General features: G+C 47.1%; 2 protein-coding genes across 2 annotated transcripts in view; one reads left to right on the top strand and one right to left on the bottom strand.

Moving 5' to 3' along the window:
• The window catches only part of RBCK1 (RANBP2-type and C3HC4-type zinc finger containing 1), a 31,499-nt gene extending 25,242 nt beyond the window's left edge, over positions 1-6,257 (top strand). Inside the window, 3 exon segments of the mRNA XM_070940265.1 lie at positions 2,381-2,479; positions 4,360-4,503; positions 5,332-6,257. Coding sequence (XP_070796366.1) covers positions 2,381-2,479; positions 4,360-4,503; positions 5,332-5,412 — 324 coding nt within the window. The 3' untranslated portion in view covers positions 5,413-6,257.
• Positions 6,258-9,706: 3,449 nt separating this feature from the next.
• Positions 9,707-19,564, bottom strand: part of TBC1D20 (TBC1 domain family member 20) — a 35,500-nt gene continuing 25,642 nt past the window's right edge. Inside the window, exons 5-8 of the mRNA XM_070940264.1 lie at positions 18,736-18,837; positions 15,577-15,718; positions 14,273-14,457; positions 9,707-11,141 (exon numbers count right to left, since the gene is read on the bottom strand). Of these exons, the coding sequence (XP_070796365.1) occupies positions 10,883-11,141; positions 14,273-14,457; positions 15,577-15,718; positions 18,736-18,837 (688 nt within the window). The 3' untranslated portion in view covers positions 9,707-10,882. The remainder of the gene's footprint in view (positions 11,142-14,272; positions 14,458-15,576; positions 15,719-18,735; positions 18,838-19,564) is intronic.

Here is a 19,564-nt window from a genome sequence, read left to right as displayed (position 1 = left end):
ATCAGCGACCCTATTAAAAACAGTTTAAAATTATGACAGTGTACCCCCAAACGGATCAGTTGAGTTGACGGAAGAGCCACGTCTTCAGCTCACGAAAGGAAGGAAAGAAGGTCGGGGGCTGTCCTGAGCTCGGTGGGCAATCCATTCCAGAGGGTCGGGGCTCCCACAGAGAACGCTCTCCTCCTGGGGGCCGTCAGCCGACATTGTTTGGCCGACAGCACCCTGAGAAGGCCGACTCTGTGAGAGTGCACAGGACAGTGGGAGAGCGGCTGGAGATGGTCCTGCAAGTACCCTGGGCCTAAGCCATGAAGGGCTTTATAGGTGAGCATCAACACTTTGAAATGTATCCGGAGCGCCACCGGCAGCCAGTGCAGCTCACGCAGGAGAGATGTTACATGGGAGTATCTAGACGCCCCTGTAACTACCCGTGCGGCTGCGTTCTGGACTTGCTGGAGCCTCTGGACGCATCCCAAGGGCAGCCCCATGTAGAGGGTGTTACAGTAGTCCAACCTAGAGGTAACGAGGGCATGAGTGACCATGGCGAGGGCATCCCGGTCTAGAAAAGGGCGCAACTGGCGCACAAGACTCAATAAGCTGACTTTGTATAAAAAAGAACACCGCTTGGGCGGGCCGACAGCCCTACTAAGCAGGTATATACAAAAGGATGAAGGCTATTGCTTAACGCATTGTAAGCCGCCCTGAGTCTCCGGAGAAGGGCGGCATATAAATCGAACCAATAAATAAATAAATAAATAAAAAAATCTCAGCCCTGATTCTTCTGTAGATGGAAAATTTCTCCTTGTGGAATGCTTGGGCGACATAGGATTCCTATCTTTCTGCCCACTCTTAATCTGGGAATCAGTGCCCCAAGACAGGGGTCCCCGACCTCTGCGCCACGGCCCGGTACCGATCCGCGGCCTGTTAGGAACCGATCTACACAAGTGGCGGACGGTCGAGCGACGATTTATCTGCGCATGTGTGAGATCTAAGTTGTGTGTGAAACTGGGGGCCCCCCACCCCAGTCCGTGGAACAATTGTCTTCCACAGAACCGGAACCACGTTGCCAGAAAGGTTGGATCCGCTGAATTACTGGCAGGGCGGTGTGTAAGGGAAGGTCCATTCAAGCTGACTGTTGTGGCCTATCGGCCGCCGGACCCTCCAGTAGCCGAATCAGAGGAGGAGGAGGAGGAGGTGGTGGTGTCGGAGTCAGGGTCAGCATCAAGCAGCGTGGATAAAAATCAATGATTTTTTTAAAAAAATCAAAAAAATTGGATTTTTTTTATTTAAATCGGATTTTTTTGATTTAAATCAGATTTTTTTTTAATTTTTATCGAATTTATTTTAATAAAAAACTTTTGGGGTAAAAATCTATCGTAAGATAGTTTTCTATTTAAGATACATAAATAATTTAGTTTATTCCGCATGAAATGGAGCTTAGTTATGTAGCAGGAGGCTGTATATTCTGCAACGCTGGGACTATCGGTGAGTCAACGGTGGGTCAAAGGAGTAGCAGAGATGACAGTTGCTCTTTAAAAATTATGATTTAAATCGAGTTGATTTAAATCAAGCCTTTTTACTAGTGATTTAAATCATGATTTAAATCAACTCGATTTAAATCAAATCCTTGATAGTAGCCTTGATAGTACAGGGGTTTAGTGCACCCTGTTATTAACACAGTTGCCTGCAATTTCTGCTGGTTCGAATCTCCCCAGGCTCAAGGTTGACTCAGCCTTCCATCCTTTCTAAGGTAGGTGAAATGAGGACCCAGTTTGTGGGGGCAATAAGCTGACTTTGTATAAATATACAAAAGGATGAAGGCTATTGCTTAGCGCATTGTAAGCCGCCCTGAGTCTCCGGAGAAGGGCGGCATATAAATCAAATTAAAAAAAAAAAAAAATCCACCCTGGCATCAAGGCAACCTGGGAGCTCCGAGGGGAAAGAGGGAATAGAGCTGGCAGAGAGAGAGAGAGACAGAGACGGAACCTGGGACCTCCGTCAGCCCTCAGATGGAGAGTCAACAGGCCCCAGGAGGTCTGGAGGTGACTGATGAGGAGGAGGAGGAACAGCTGGGTCCAGTGCCTGATGCTCAGAAGGCAGAGGAGAGGAGAGCAGTGGAAATCTATGGGCCGGTCCTTGGGACGGAAGAGCCACCACTGCTAGTGAAGCCTCATCCTAGCTCTGGGGATAAAAGGCAGCAGGCGGAGATGAATAGACATGACAGACAACTATTCATGGACTTGTTAGCCTGTGTTGAGAGAGAAACATTTTGTTGGGGCAAAAAGGAATCTTCGAGTTCCCTTTAGAGGGTTTGTCGTGTTTGGGGAGCTGGGTCAGAACACTGGATGATGAATCTATGTCCAAGCCATGTTTTCCTCCGCAGGCTATTCACGAAAACATGAACTGCAAGCAATATCAGGACGATCTGCAGGCGCGAGCGCTGAATGACCACGCTGCACAACAGACCACGGAGGTGTTGCTGGTGAGAACGGCGGGGCACCGTTTGATTACAAAAATAAGAAAGTTTATAGGGACGCCCAACTCATGGCAACTCCGGGCGGCTTAAGAAATAACCCCCCCCCCCCCGTAATAAACGCCAAACTCACGCTGGTGATGAGAAATCAAACCAACCGCTTGATGGAGTCCGTATCCCGCTGGGGTTCCCGGAACCACTGGCAAAACAAGGTCTTTGGGGGCCTTTTGAAAGAGCGTCGAGGTGAGGGGGGGGATTTTATTTCCGCAGGGAAGATGTTCCACAGGGTTGGGAGCCACCACGGAGAAGGCCATCCTTCTTGGTCCCACTAGATCAGGGGTCTCCAATCTTGGCGACTTTTAAGACTTGTGGGCTTCAACTCTGAGCTTTGCTGGATGAGGAATTCTGGGAGTTGGAAGTTCACATATCTTAAAAGTTGCCAAGATTGGAGACCCCTGCACTAGATGGACCTCCTTAGCAGAGTGGGGGTCACCTGTAACATCGCCTGCCTGCCTGCCCGCCTGCTCTGGTGGGTTGGGTAGATACTGTATAACCATAGATCTAACATAGAAAAAGGTCTTTTCCTCCAGTATCTGTCTCCCTGTCTGTGGACCCTAAGCCTATCATCCATCCATCCATCCATCCTCTATCATCTATCAATCCATCTATATCTATATCTATATCATGTCTGTCTGTCTGTCCATCCATCTACATCCATCATCTATCTATCTGTCTGTCTGTCTAATCTACCTACCTACCACCTCTTATTTATCATCTATCATCTACATCTCTTCTATATCTATGTATTATCTACTATCTATATTTATCTATCTCATCATCTCTATCACTACCAAGTTAACTAATCTCTATCATCTATCTTTCTCTACATATACTGTATATTATTTCTTCTCTCACATGTTTATTACATTTTATAAACAACTCAAGGCAGCTCTGGTGGCTCAGCAGACTAATTAACATCCACTTACATCTGCTGCCTTCAATTACTGTGAGTTCAAATCCCACCAGGCTCAAGGTTGACTCAGCCTTCCATCCTTTCTAAGGTAGGTGAAATGAGGACCCAGATTGTGGGGGCAATAAGCTGACTTTGTATAAATATACAAAAGGATGAAGGCTATTGCTTAGCGCATTGTAAGCCGCTGAGTCTCCGGAGAAGGGCGGCATATAAATCAAATTATATATGTAATACTTTTCTAGTCAGGGTTTTTTCCTACGTAGCTCAAGATGTTTGTATTGCCATGGTTGGGTGATATCTCAAATCACCACTTTCAGGCTTTATCAGACATTTTGTGTTGTCTGCTGTGAGACTTAAGGGAGACTGGGATAGTACTATTTCTGCCTTATGAGGCTTCTCCTTATGAGCTACGTAGGAAAAAACCCTGACTAGAAAAGTATTATACATATAAACCTACGAATAAAAGAACAAAATAAAAATAAATATTTGACCTTTATATATACCTAATAGGCCTCCCCCCTCCTATTTTCCTCATAGCAACCCTGCGAGGTGGGTTGGGCTGAGAGAGAGAGACTGGCCCAAAGTCACCCAGATGGCTTTCATGCCTAAGGCAGGACTAGAACTCACCGTCTCCTGGTTTCTAGGCAAGTGCCTCAGCCACTAGATGAGAGATCTTCAAACTTGGCAGCTTTAAGACTGGTGGACTTCAACTCCCAGAATTCTCCAGCACAGCATAGCTGTGCTGGAGAATTCTGGGAGTTGAAGTCCACCAGTCTTAAAGCTGCCAAGTTTGAAGACCTCTGCACTAGACCAAACTAGCTCTCCATAAACCTTTTCCTCTCCCTCCCGGTGCCATCAGGAAGAGGCGGGCACAAGCTGTGGACGTTGTTGTGAAGGGCTCTGCTCCCTTTTTCAGAGACTGGTGAAGGACGGGGAGGCCATGTACTGCCCCACCTGCAGGATCATCGTGCAGAAGAAGGATGGCTGCGACTGGATCCGGTGCACCGTTTGCCACACGGAGATTTGCTGGGTCACCAAAGGGCCACGCTGGGGACCAGCTGTATGTATTGACGGAGGGTAGAAACAGTTTGTGTGTGTGTGTGTGTGTGTGTGTGTGTGTGTGTGTGTGTGTGTAATTTTATTTATTTTGGTCTTTTAATGACTCCATAATCCCTTACCGGGGTGGAGTCTGGGCAACTGAATGGAGAGTTTACTGGCCGGATGCCTTTCCCTGTTGCCAATGCGGAGTTTTGTTCAGCAGATATATTCTCAGTGTACCCAGAGAGAGAAATATCTGCCTCTACCTAGGATCGAACTCACAGCCTTCTGATTGTGAGGTGAGAGCTCCACCTCTAGGCCAATGCACCACTCTCTCTCTCCCTCTCCCTCTCCCTCTCTGTGTGTGTGTGTGTGTGTGTGTGTGTGTGATTTTATGCATTCTACATATTGCAGAAGGTTGGATTAGTTCACGATTTCCCAATCTCAGCAATTTAAAGATGGGTGGACTTCAACTCCCAGAATCCCCCAGACAGCAAAGCTTGACAACTCTGGCAAATGGGGTCTTAAAATGGGGTGCGACAACTGTCTTGCTTAGCAATAGAAATTTTGGGCTGAATTGCGGCCATAACTTGAGGACTACCGTATCTATAGTATTAAAAAAAAAAAAAAAATCAAGATGGAGAAAATGGGACTCGTTTAATGACTGCTGCATTTGCTTAACGACCATTGCAAAAAACCAAATATTGATGAAACTGGATGCAGTTTTAACAGCCACAACTTTACGATTGTAAGAACAACCTCGGTTCGGGTCATAAATCGAGGATAAATCGAGTCCTTGCTGATTTTGCCTCCCCCCCCCTTTTCACACTCCGTGCTTCTTTCCCTCCAGGGCTTGGGCGACATCAGCGGGGGCTGCCGTTGCAAAGTGAATGGCGTGGCCTGCCATCCGAATTGCCAGAACTGCCATTGATGGAGGAGATTCCTGAAAATCGGACTTTCCGGACAGACCCTTCGCCTGCAGAGGAAAGTCGGCGTTGTGGACGACGGCTGGAGGGGACGTTTGGACAGTTGCACAGTTCTTCTGCGGCATGACCAGTTCCTACCACGTCTGTCTTGGACAACTCGCCTCCGGCAACTGAGGTGGTGACGGGGCCAAGGAGCTCTCCTACGTCGCGGTTGGTTGAAGGGGGCGTTTTTTTCGTCCTCCACCCGTCTCTTGGTTGTGCCGAGAACTTGACCTGTTGATTGGTTTCACTCGAGAAGTTCTGCTTCGTCTTTTCCGTAGAAAGCGACGGCTGTTTTATTGTTCTCGCGTCCTTCTGCACACACACACACATTACCAGGTCCATCTTTCAAGCTCGGATCTCCATTACCGGAGTCTTGCCACTCGTTGCATTCAAACCAGACTTTTGAGTTGTGGTTTTGATTTACAAAACGAACCCACAATATTCTCCTTTTATTGGCATTACGGAGCGGGCTGCTTAGCACGCCTTCCATTTTTACTTTTGCTTTGCTCAAAGGATGCTCTGACTTTTCATTGCTCCTTTCGGTTACTTCTGTGATTTGAAGCCAAATCAGGAGCAGATGGAGCTTCGCTGTTGAGGGGGGGGAGGGTTACCTCTCCTGTATCCCCCCCCCCACCTCCCAAATAAATCTAGTTTTTGAAATTTAAGATAAAAATAGCACAGAATCTTTCCAGGAAACGTTGAAAAGCCTGCAGAACGGATCCTCAAGGCGATGGACGTCATGCTTTCCTGAGATAGGATTTCGTAGCACGCGGAGGGCTAGGAATTAAAGCAGTGGAATTGCTTAAAATTCGTCTTTTTTTTTTTTTTTTTTGAAAATAATGCACCATTTTATGAATTTATTACTTGGAAATTGTATGAGATGGTATCTGTGGAGATTCTCAAGTCACCTGGGTCCCGGTTGTCCCAAAGGCGCTTTTTCAAGAGGCAGCTGGACTTCCTTTGTTTTTCCTTGAAGACGTTTTGCTTCTCATCCAAGAAGCTTCTTCAGTTCTGAAGAAGGAAAGAAGAACTGAAGAAGCTTCTTGGATGAGGAGCAAAACGTCTTCAAGGAAAAACAAAGGAAGTCCAGCTGCCTCTTGAAAAAAGCGCCTTTGGGTGTAACAGGTGGTGTCAAAACGATGGAGAGGTTGCAGTCAGATAGTTTTGAGAAGTCTGGTGAACCAGAGATAATCTACAGCAGTGTTTCTCAAACTTGACAACTTTTAAGATTTGTGGACTTCAGCTCCCAGAATTCCATAGCCGGGCCCACAATTCTGCATGCTGACTGGGGAATTCTGGGAGTTGAAGCCCCCCCCTCAACTGAAAGTAGCCAAGATTGAGTAACACAGATTTAAAAGTGCTCCGTTGCAGCCTTTCCATTCTCAAAACTATCTAGTTTCCTTCATTTCCCTGAGATCATCCATGGCTCAATCTCACAACCGCATTGAACCCAGGTTGAGGTGCGCTGGACCGGTTTCAAGGATGCCTTGAGACGGAAGATATTGCTTCGAAATGCGACAACTTGCCACGGCTGATTTGTCGCAGCTTACCTTACCATGGCCAACTTGTGAAGGGACCTTGGAGGTCTTCTAGTCCAGCCCTCTGCTTGGGCAGGAAACCCTATACTCGTAATGGCGAACCTATGGCATGCGTGTCCGAAGCCATGTCGCCTGGCACGCATGGCATTGCCTGTTCTTCCTGGTTTCTGGCACGCATGTGCGCACGACGATCAGCTGGCCTTTTTGCATGCAGCAGTGCCGGAAATTAGAACGGCTGGTCATCCGTTTTCCTGCGTGACCATGTGCGCCGGCCAGCTGATCGTTGGGTGCGCATGCGCGCCAGAAACCCGGAAGAGTAGCTGGCTGAAACCGGAAGTTCAGTAGCTGAAACCGGAAGTTCATTTTCGGGTGTGCACATGCGCCCTGGGCAACTCCTCTTCTGGGTTGCGGCCCAGACATGAGCGCATGCTCCCTTTTTGGCACTCGGTGCCGAAAAGGTTTGCCATCACTGCTCTACACCACTTCAGACAAATGGTTATCTAGTCTCTTCTTAAAAACTTCCAGTATTGGAGCATTTATAACTTCTGGAGGCAGGTTGTTCCACTGGTTAATTGTTCTCACTGTCAGGAAGTTTCTCTTTAGTTCTAGGTTGCTTCTCTCCTTGATTAGTTTCCACCCATTGCTTTTTGTCCTGCCTTCAGGGACGTTGGAGAATAGCTTGACCCCCTCTTCATTGGGGCAGCCCCTCAAATATTGGAAGACTGCTATCATGTCTCCCCTAGTCCTTCTCTTCATTGAATCGTCGCACGCCAATACAACAATTCAATTCTTTAAACTAATTTCTAAAATGATTTTAATCTTTTCGTTCACATTTCATTTTGTCCCTTCCTTGGGCATCCTTCCTTTAATGATTCTATTCCACCGTTTCTTCGATATTAGTGTGTAATTTCTCTCTCTGTGGCGAGCTGTCGTAGACCCACTCCGCTTAGGCCACGCAGAGCAAGGAAAGAAAGAAAAAAAAAATCCCTTGATTTAAAGAGTTCCGGCATCCTCCTTGCAAACGGCTTTAGTAAGTTAATACCGCATTTATTTAATGTACACAATTACAAGCCCTGTACAAATCTACAAGTTACATTACGTACATGAGTATACAAAAGAGCCACGCTGCCCAGGATGCACGACCGAAAGGCTGTTGCAATCCACGTTTTTCTACGCTGAACTCAACCTCTGGGCTCCGTTACCTGTCTGCCCACACAGAAGGGTGAAAGTTAAGGGATGCAACAGGTGAGTGAGATGCTCTGGACAGGTGGGCACATTAATTTTGTGGGGATTTCAGGGCTGCCCGGGATTGTGTGAAAGTGGAAAGATGCCATCAGTTGGCGTTCACGGCAAAGGCTGCCTCTTGCTTCATTTATGAGAAGCAGTAAGGAAACTTCCCAGCAGCAATGGGGTCCCGGTAAATCCCACCGGTGGGGCAGGCTCATTTCTCAGCGATGGCTGTCCTTACTTCTCCGACAGAAGTGCAAATAACCAGCAAAATCCCAGGCTAATTTTTCTAGGCTGCAGTGCAAACTCCAAATTATTTCTACTTAGTTTTCCCCGTTCGCTCCTCGATAATGCTCGTTTTCTATGGATAGGACTCCGGATGTCGGTAGGAAGGAAAGGACTCAAGCCTTCACACAATCTGTCAAAAATCAAGGTTCTGCTGACCGACGCTGAACCGAGGACCTCGCTCCGTGTTTGTGAGGTCCCTAAGGGGGCGTGTGCCAGTGCACCGTCATGTCTTATTGTCCCTGCCACATTTTGATTTTCTTTGTCTGAATTCCTACTTTTTGCTGGACGAATAAAATAAAATAAGTGCTCGGGACGGTTCTTAGGAAATACGATGAAGCGGAACTTCTCTTTCGGAGCACTGCGTATTTCCCGTGGTTAGAAATCAAAAGTTTAAGGGCTCAATTTTTCCTCAGCTAAATTGGCCAGATCCGAAGACGCGGAAGAAAATAACTCTTAAACGAAAGAGACATCAGACAACCCACCCCAAAAATTGAGAGAGCACTTTCCTGCCTTAAGTTAATTCTCCATTAAAAGCCTGTTCCTTTCTTTTAGAAATTATTTTTGTAAAGTGCTTTTTTTAAAAAACAAAAAATGAGGTTAGGAATTTCTTAGCGTTCTTTGCGGTTTTTCCTCTCCTGTTTTGTCACTGCTGCTCGGATGGCACCACCCTGCTTCTTATGATACGACACCGGGGTGTTTGATCCAAATTGTTGGGGGAAAGGTCTACCCATGCTCCCCTCCGCCTTCGGAGGGATGGTTACAGTCCAAAACGCGTTATCGAAAAACGTTGGGTGACCCTCCCTGGTCCGTCTAACTCTAGAAATATCTCAATGACTACTTCAACTTCAAGGCAAAAGCAGAGGCTGGAAGTCCAACCAGCTTCTTGGGTTAAAGTGGTCTTTGGAACCACGCGCAAAGCACGATCCAAACCCCTTGGAGAAAAGGCACGGACTTTCTGGCACCAGCCCTGAGCTCGTCTGGAAGAGAAGGTCCATAAGCATATGAGAAGGACAACTTGGGGGTGTAGTGGGTTGCTTCTCCTCCAGAAGAAGCCATACGTCTCGGCACAGAGGAGAATTCAATGCAACTGTTTTTAAAGAAAAACACACAGAGGTGAAGTCTAGACCAGGGGTCTCCAACCTTGGCAACTTTAAGACTTGTAGACTTCAACTCCTAGAGTTCCTCAGCCAGGAACTCTGGGAGTTGAAGTCCACAAATCTTAAAGTTGCCAAGGTTGGAGATCCCTCGTCTAGATGCTTCCAGGAGGCGGCTCTTGACATTTTCTGGAAGCTGTGGTTTCTGAACGACATCTTGAGTTCAGCCTGAAGAACGTGGCAGGACTCTTTGTTTGTTCACCTCAATACCAAGCCCTACTCTTGGATCGATGCAATGTTCAAAGTTGTCAAAGCGAACAGTCCTTGGCTCAGGGATCGAGAGGGCTTGGTTCTTATCTTCTGCTCGGTCGCTTCCAAGATAGCCAAGAAACTCGTCCATCAAAGGTAGCGAAAGTTGGGTAAGGACACTTGTGAGAGAGGCTTCTGTAGTGTGTGTGTGTGTGGGGGGGGAGGATTGTGGATTATGGATTAAGTGAACCTCCTTGTTGAGAATTCGTCATGCAGTTAAAGAAAAGTTCTAATTTTTTTCGTCGGGGGAAGGTTCCTTTGTATCCCCCTTCAAACAGGGTGATCTGGTTTTGATCTTTTTTTCCGGATGGCAACCAGATCAAGTTTGAAAGTCCGAAGATGATCTATTCGAAGGGTGTCCGACCTCGGCCATTTTTAAGATTTGTGGAACTTCGACTCCCAGAATACTTCAAAGTCTAAAACCAAAAGTTGCCAAATTGCTGATCTATTCTGTGCGTTTAACAAAACTTCTTTTCCTGCTGTTTTCCTTTCCGGCTAACGCGAAATATCGAATATCAAAACATCGAAACGAGAACCAGCGAGAATCCAGTCCTGCCGTTGGCAACCGCCAAGAAACTATCTCCTTCCATTTTTGGTTAAGACAGGCAACCAGAATTGCTTGGAGAAATTCTCAAGATCCCCAAGCCGGTTGTCTCTCCTTCGGATAAAATTGTAGGAACAACAGTTTTTCCCCCGAACGGCTGCACTGAGACTTCTCTGTTCATCCGGAGGACAGAAGGGGGGTCTTCGTGGAGAAGAGTTGCCCCTTAGCTGGCCAGAAGAGCGAGCAGAAATTGAGACCACCCAGCCTGTAGCAGCCCAAGGCAACGGTCCCCTCTTCACGGCGGAAGGTTGCTTTGCAGAAGGGAACGGATTCAGGGCTGCTGGCCTCAAAACTCGGCTTGTCTTCCGCCGAGATGGTTTTCAGCTCACGGAGAGCAGGAGATGAGAAAGGACGTTCCTTCTGTCCTTCAGCCTTAGGGGAAGATCTGGAGTTCGAATTTGGGGGCCCATTCGAGGGCGCTCTTGACCACCGCCACGGCGGCCGCCCCCAGCGCCACCGTCAGCCCCATCACGGCCAGCTTGACGAAGCGGTTGGTCCTGGGTTTGGTCGCTAAGAGGGACTTGGCTCTTTCCTCTGCCCGGAGTTGTTCTCGGAAGCGCTGGCGGAGGATGGTGTCCGGCTGTTGCTGGGATGAAGCCAGCTCAAAGTCTTTGAAGGTGGAAACCGCCGTTCTGCAAGGGGGAGGGGGGAGAAGAAAAAAGAAGGGAGGGACTTCAGTTGTGAAATACAGCTGGTCCTCGACTTACAACCGTTCGCTTAGTGAACATTCGAAGTTACAATGGCACTGAAAAGGGGGCTCGTCTCCTTTTCCCTCCCCACTGCTTTTCCATTTTCTTTTGTATTTTATAATATTTTATAACGCAATAAAAAATGTTAAAACCTGAAAAAAGGGACTTGGTAGGACCGTGTCTCACACATACGACCGTTGCAGCAGCCCTGTGATCACGGGATCAAAATTCGGATGCCTGGCCACTGATTCGTATTTATGACAGTTGGAGCGGCCTGGGGGTTACGCAATCCCCTTTTGCGACCTTCGGACGAAGTCAATGGAGGAAGCCGGATTCTCTTAATAACGGGGTTGATAACTCGACAACCGTGGCGATTCACTTAACAACGGTGGCAAGGAAGATAAGTTGCAAATTGGAGGAGAACTCACTTAACAAATGTCTCAGTTAGCAACGGAAATTTTGGGCTCCATTGTGATACAAGTGCGCCAACTGATTCTTTATAGTTAGGGATGAATGAAAAGAAAATTAATAAAATTGTTCCCAAGGAGAAATGGACATTGGTGATCATCTATTCATGATAAACTCTCTTTTTATATTTTTTATTTTTGGGAAGCCGCCTATACAGGTAGTCCTCGACTTACAACAGTTTGTTTTAAGTGACCAAAGTTGCCACAGCACTGAAAAATTGACTTATGACCGTTTTCACACTTATGACCGTTTTCACACTTATGACCGTTGTAGCATTTCCCAGGGTTATGTGATTTACATTCAGACCCTTGGCAACTGACTGACATTTATGACAGTTGCAGTGTCCCGGGGTCACATGAGCCCTTTTTGTGACCTGACAAGCAAAGTCAATGGGAAAAGCCAGATCCTCTTAACAACCGTGTCGCTCATTTAACAACTGTGGTGATTCACTTGAGGAAAGAAAGGTTGGGAAAAGGGGCAAAACCCACTTAGCAACTGTCTTGCTTAGCAACGGAAATGCTGGGGCTCCACTGGGGTCGTAAGTCGAGGACCGCCTGTATTAGGGAGTTTTGCTTCCCCTCTTTTCTCCTGGCAGGAATTCTTTCTTTCCTTATGTCAGGTTATGTAGATTTAATAGCTGTAAGCTGATGGAAGGTTGTAAGCGGAGGCAACTGTAAGCTGATGCAATAGGAATGAGGCAGCAGGGTTACTGCCACTTTAAGAAGCTGGGCAGAAGCTGCCTATATAAGGGAAGCCATTAGAGGGTGTTTTCTTCTCCTCACGTTCTCTCTCGTCGGGATCTCATTGCTCTCTCTGTGTCAGTACCCTGTTTTCCCCAAAATAAGACATCCCTTGATAATAAGCCCGATCAGGCTTTTGAGCGCATGACAATAAGGCCAAGCGCTTATTTCAGGGTTCAAAAAAATATAAGACAGGGCCTTATTTTCGGGGAAACACAGTATCTTTCTGTCCATCCATCCATCCATCCATCCATCCATCCATCCATCCATCCACCCACCCACCCACCCACCCACCCACCTACCTACCTACCTACCTACCTACCTACCTCTACCTAACTACGTCTGTCTGTCTGTCTGTCTGTCTGTCTCTCTCTCTCTACCTACCTACCTACCTACCCTGTTTCCCCCCAAATAAGACATCCCTTGATAATAAGCCCAATTGGGCTTTTGAGCGCATGGCAATAAGGCCAAGCGCTTATTTCAGGGTTCAAAAAAATATAAGACAGGGCCTTATTTTCGGGGAAACACAGTATCTCTCCGTCCATCCATCCATCCATCCATCCATCCATCCACCTACCTACCTATCTACCTACCTACCTCTACCTAACTACATCTGTCTGTCTCTCTCTCTGTCTCTCTGTCTCTCTGTCTCTCTGTCTGTCTATCTATCTATCTATCTATCTATCTATCTATCTATCTATCTATCTATCTATCTATCTATCTACCCTGTTTTCCCCAAAATAAGACCTCCCCTGATAATAAGCCCAATCGGGCTTTTGAGCGCATGGCAATAAGGCCAAGCGCTTATTTCAGGGTTCAAAAAAATATAAGACAGGGTCTTATTTTCGGGGAAACACGGTAGCTGTATGATAAGGTATATATTTAGCTGTAGATAAAACCACTGTTAATTATCTAAAGCAGGGTTCACCAACCTTTCGGACCTCAGGGACCCACTAAATTCATAATTTTAAATCCCGTGGACCACTAATACGAATTTTTTAAAAAGATAAGTAGTATTTAGTGCAATCTAAAAAATGCAAAGTTTTTCTGCGGACCACCAAAATTTTCTCGCAGACCACCAGTGGTCCACGGATCACCGGTTGATGGCCACTGATCTAGAGACTGTGTGTGCTGTGTGCTGTGTTTTGGCTCCTGGGTTTATCTCATAATACTAGTCACGCTGCCTAAACTAAACCTTATATTTTTTGCACAGTTGAGGAACTGAAGGTGGACCCTGAACCAAGCTTGAGTCTTGCCACTCCTGATCCTTCTGGAATGGCTCCTGTATAGAACCTTCTAGAAATGGGCGGATTGTTTTGAAGGTCAAAGCCCACTCCCTTCCTCTCTCTCTGCACTCTACAAGGGCGAGTAATACAGATACAGGAACTGTATGCCACAAAGGTCTAACCAAGGATGGTGGCATGGAGCCCAGTGGCAGGATTCAGCCGGTTCGGGCGACTGGTTGTTAAATTGCTGACCCCTTCCAGGAGTCCCCACGCGCCCCGTTTTGGCTCCCAGGTAAGTGCAGGGAGGCCTCCTAGGCCCAAAACGGGGACCTGGGGAGGGGGGCGCCGCACCCCCCTGCAGCTCATTTTTGCTCCAGGAGGCTGCAAGGAGGCCTCCTAGGCCCAAAACGGGGAGTGGGAGGAGATGGAGTGTTTCCCACCCCCCGCGGCCCTTTTTTGCTCCCAGGGGGGTGCAGGAGGCCAAGTGCTGCCTGTCAAACCCCCTGGCCACGCCCACCATGGCCACGCCCACCCAGCCAGTCATTAGGGCAGCGAACCGGTTGTTAAATTATTCAAATCCCACCACTGGTGGAGCCCGTCTGGCCAAAGAAACCCCCCAGGGAAGGAGGCCTCTCTTCACCTCTCGGCTTGTTGCTGAGCAGCTTCCTGGGCGAGCTTCGAAGGCGGGAACTGAACGAAAAGATCCCCGGCCCGACTGATGAGCATCTCGTAAGGGAGGTCCTGGGGGATCTGGGACAGCAGGTGGTGGACGGAAGCCATGTCGCAGTCGCAGGCCAGAACCTCCGGGGCCCGATGGAGCACGATCTGCAAAGGGAAGCAACAAAAAGAAGAACTCAGCTCGGCCGACTGGCAGTGCCGACGACGTTTCCCCCTTCCGGGTTTTGTGATGACGAGGAGGTCAAAGGCTCCCACCGAAGCCTTTCCAAACTTTTCTTCCCTTGAGTTAGATTTGGAGAGGGGTGGGGGAGAATTGTACACCACCCCAACCAGTTGGAAGTGGTGTGTCTTATAAGGGAAGGGAAAAAGAAGGGAAGGGAGGAAAGCGTAATGGAGAAGAGGAAGGCGGAGGAGGAAGGGAGGAGGAAGGAAACAAAAAAAGGAGAGGGGGGAGGGCGGGAAGGGAGGAAGGAAACAGAAAAAAGGAGAAGGGTGGAAAGGGAAGGAGGGAAGAAAGGAGGGAAACAGGAAAAAGAGGAAGAAAAGGGAAGGAAGGAGGGAAACAGGAAAAAGGAGAGGGAGAAAAGGGAAGGAAAGGGAAAAAGGAAAAAGGAGAGGAAGAAAAGGGAAGGAAGGAGGGAAACAGGAAAAAGGAGAGAAAAGGGAAGGAAGGAGGGAAACAGGAAAAAGGAGAGGAAGAAAAGGGAAGGAAGGGAAACAGGAAAAAGGAGAGGGAGAAAAGGAAGGAAGGAGGGAAACAGGAAAAAGGAGAGGGAGGGAGGAAAAGGGAGGGGGAGGAGAGAAGAAAAGGAGGGAGGAAGGAAACAAAAAAGGAAAGGGGAGGGGAGGGGAGGGAAGAAAGGGAGGGAGGGAGGAAAAAACAGGAAAAAGGGAGGAAAGGGAAGGAGGGAAGGGTGGAGGGGATTGAGTGGAAAGGGAAGGGAGATTTTGAGGAAGGAGGGAAGGAAGGAGAGGAAGATGAGGAAAAGGAGGGAGGGCGGGAAGGAAGGAAAGTGGAGGAGTGGAAAGAGAAGGGAAGGGAGATCTTGATGAGGAGGGAGGAAGGAAAGGAGAGAAGGAAGGAGAGAAAGACAGGGGAAAGAGAAGGGAAATCATGAGTCAGATGACGTTGTTGCTCCTGCTCCTGGTTAGCCCCTCTGGGGGTCACAGGACCGGAAAGCAACATGGATCCCCTTCAGAATGGCTCTCCTCTTCCTTTCCCCATCCATGATTGGCCCACCCCGCGTTCCCTGCGGAAACACCCACCACTGCCGCAAAGTAGATGGGCATCAGCGGGTGACAGGCGAGGAAGAAGTCGTATAACCGCACCACGTGCTTGAAGTCAGACAGGACGTGTCCAAACCAGGTGATCAGCCAGCTGAGGGCGAAGATGGTCCCCACCTCGGCTCTGTGCAAAAAAAAAAAAAAAGAGGAAAAAATGTTTAATATGTAAACATATTAAATATCTGTATCCACTCAGCAAATAGTTCGGACCGTTTTCCTCTCTTCAGAGTGTAGACAAATTCTTCTCCTTCAAGGAAAACACAAATGGAGCCCAAAAAGAAGGTACCAGATGGATCCCCAGCTTTTCCCCAATCAGAATAGATGGGGAAGGGATCTTGGAGATCTTCTAGTCCACCCCACTGCTGAAGCAGGAGACCCTCTACCGTTTCAAATGGCTGCCCAATCTCTTCTTGAAAACCTCCAATGATGAAGCAACCACAGCTTCTGGTGGCAAGCTGTTCCACTGGTTAATTGTCCTCACTGTTAGGAAATTTCCCCTTAGTTCTAGGTTGCTTCTCTCCTTGATGAGTTTCCATCCGTCGCTTCTTGTCCTGCCCTCAGGTGCTTTGGAGAATAGCTTGACTCCCTCTTCTTTGGGGCAGCCCCTCAAATAGGTCTGACAAGGTGGCGCAGTGGCTAAGACACTGAGCTTGTCGGTAAGAAAGGTCGGCAGTTCGGTGGTTCGAATCCCTAGTACAGGTCTGCGTGAGCAGGGGGTTGGACTAGATGACCTCCAAGGTTCCTTCCCTGCTATCATGTCACCCCTAGTTCTTTTTTCCTGTAGACTAGCCAGACCCAATTCCTGCAACTGTACTTCATATGTCTATGGAGATTCTCAGCCATCCAGGTCATGGTTGTCCCAAAGGTGCTTTTTCAAGAGGCAACTGGACTTTCTGTTTTTTTCTTTGAAGAAGCTTCTTGGATGAGAAGTGAAACGTCTTCAAAGAAAAACAAGAAAGTTCAGTTGCCTCTTGAAAAAAAAAGTACCTTTGGGACTTTCTTCATATGTTTTTTGTTTCCAGGCCTTTAATCCTCTTAGTTGCTCTCCTCTGCACTTTTTCCAAACGCTCAACCTCTTTTTTTTGTAATGTGGGGACCAAAAGTGGATGCAGGATTCCAGCTGTGGCCTTACTAAGGCTTTACAAAGCGGTACTAATACTTCACCTGATTTTGATTCTACGCCTCTGTTGATACAATCAAGGATTTTATCAGCTCTTTTGGCTACTGATCTATCTTTCCTTCCTTCCTTCCTTCCTTCCTTCCTTCCTTCCTTCCTTCCTTCCTTCCTTCCTTCCTTTTCTTTACTTCCTTCCTTCCTTCCTTCCTTCTCTCTCTCTTTCTTTTCTTTCTTCTCCTCCTTCTCCTTCTTCCCCCTCCTTTCTCTTTCTTTTTGGCTGCTCAGTTGCTCTCCTCTGAACTTTTTCCAAACTCTCAACCTCTTTTTTTTTGTAATGTGGGGACCAAAAGTGGATGCAGGATTCCAGCTGTGGCCTTACTAAGGCTTTACAAAGCGGTACTGATACTTCACGTGATTTTGATTCTACGCCTCTGTTGATACAATCAAGGATATTATCAGCTCTTTTGGCTACTGATCTATCTTTCCTTCCTTCCTTCCTTCCTTCCTTCCTTCCTTCCTTCCTTCCTTCCTTCCTTCCTTCTCTCTCTTTCTTTTCTTTCTTCTCCTCCTTCTCCTTCTTCCCCCTCCTTTCTCTTTCTTTTTGGCTGCTCAGTTGCTCTCCTCTGAACTTTTTCCAAACTCTCAACCTCTTTTTTTTTGTAATGTGGGGACCAAAAGTGGATGCAGGATTCCAGCTGTGGCCTTACTAAGGCTTTACAAAGCGGTACTGATACTTCACGTGATTTTGATTCTACGCCTCTGTTTATACAACCAAGGATCGCATTGGCTTTTTTGGCTGCTGCTGCACATGGCTGGCTCATGTTTAAGTGATTGTCCACTAGGACTCCAAGGTCCCTCTCACAGTGACTGTTTTTGAGAGAATTTTGGGGTTAAATTCTTGAGTGGGGGAACTCCATGAGGAGTCATAGGAGCTTCTTGCTTAATTCAAAATGCTACCATTGATACAGATTAAATGCCTCCTTACAAGTGATCCTCGAATTATGACCACAATGGAGCGCAAAATTTCCACGGCTAAGCGAGGCAGCCCTTAAATGAGTTTTGCCCTGTTTTACAACCTTTCTGGCCACAGTTGTTAAGCGAATCACTTGCAGTTAAGTGAATCACACAGTTGTTAAGCGAATCTGACTTTTCCCATTGACTTTGCTTGTCAGAAGCCGGCTAGGAAGATTATAAATGGTGATTGTATGACAAGGAAGGAAGGAAGGGAGGGAGGGGGGAGGGGAGGGAAGGAAGGAAATAAGGAAGGGAAGGGAAAGAGTGAGAAAGAAAGGAAGGAAGGAGGGAAGGAAGGAAGGAGAGGGAGGGAAGGAGGGAGAGGGAGGGAGGAAGGAAAGGAAAGGAAGGAAAGAAGAAACGAAAGAGGAAAGGGAGGGAAGGAAGTGAGGAAGGAAGGAAGGAAAGGAGGAAGGAAAGGAAGGAAGGAAATAAGGAAGGGAAGGGAAAGTGAGAAAGAAAGGAAGGAAAGAGGGAGGGAGGGAAGGAAGGAAAGGGAGGGAGGGAGGAAGGAAGAAACGAAAAAGGGAAGGGAGGGAAGGAAGGAAGCGAAGAAGGAAGGAAGGAAAGGAAGGAAGGGAATAAGGAAGGGAAGGGAAAGAGTGAGGAAGAAAGAAAGAGAAAGAAAGAAAAAGGAAGGAAGGAAGGAAGAGGGGAGGGAAGGGACAGACGGAAGGAAAGAAGGAAAGGAAGGAAGTAAGGAAAGAAGGAGAGAGGGAGGGAGGGAGGTGGGTAGGTGGAGGGGGAAGGAGAGGGAAGGGAAGAGCTCCCAATGAAAATGATGTGTTAACATTCTGCAACTGTCTTAAATAACATACTAAGTTGCTGAGCACCCAAATTTTGATTTTGTGAACATGCGGATGCTACGACAGTTGTGTGAAAACTGTTCATAAGTCACTGTTTTCAGTGCTGTTCTAACTCTGAATAGTCACTAAACAAAGGATTGTAAAATGAGGACTACCTGAACTTGAAAAAAAAAACAAAAAACAAATCCTAAAACTTAAGAATACCTTTGCATGAAATCGTGGAGATCTGGATTCACTTGGTCTATGATGGGCATCAGATAATTTAAAATGTGCCTGGTGTTTTCCATGGTTGGGTCCATAAAATCCCTGCAACCAGGAAAGGATTAGCAAAAAGTTAGAATGCAACAAGGGTGAAGCGCACGCGCACATATACAAACCATGAACATCCTGCAATATCACAGGGACAACACAAACGGACACAAATACAAGTGAGGCAAACTGCAATCCGAGAAATATTCGTGTTTATTATACTCCACAAAGGATGTTTAGGAAAAGCTGACAGTCGGCAATTTTCTCTAACATCCTGGAAGGGAGGTGGAGCCATCATTTGGGTGAGTTTCAGGGGTGAAATGCTCCCGGTTCGGACCGGCTCTGGTAGCGATGGAGGCGGGGGGGTTCGGAGAACCGGTAGCAAAAATCCCTGCCCCCCCCATGCCCAGCTGAGCCATGCAATCATCAGAGGCTTTTTTTTTTTTTTACTTTTAAAAGCATTTTTTTTTCCGGCCAAAAAAATGCTTTTAAAAGTAAAAAAAAAAAAAAAAAAGCCTCTGAAGATCGCAAGGCTCAGCTGGGATCGTCAGAGGCTTTTAAAAGCATTTTTTTCTACAACCTTTTCGGCCGAAGAGGTTGTACAAAAAAATGCTTTTAAAAGCCTCTGACGATCCCAGCTGAGTTGCCTGATCATCAGAAGCTTTTCTTTTCTTTTAAAAGCATTTTTTTTTTGCTTTTAAAAGAAAAAAAAAGCCTCTGATGATCAGGCAACTCAGCTGGGATCGTCAGAGGCTTTTAAAAGCATTTTTTAACAACTTCTTTT

The sequence above is a fragment of the Pituophis catenifer genome, unplaced genomic scaffold, assembly GCF_029215685.1.
Source record: "Pituophis catenifer annectens isolate HBS135680 unplaced genomic scaffold, rPitCat1.0.hap2 SCAF_3, whole genome shotgun sequence".
Lineage (NCBI taxonomy): Eukaryota > Metazoa > Chordata > Lepidosauria > Squamata > Colubridae > Pituophis > Pituophis catenifer.
Note: the sequence above shows the minus strand (reverse complement) of the source record. Positions and strands in the feature narration are given on the sequence as shown.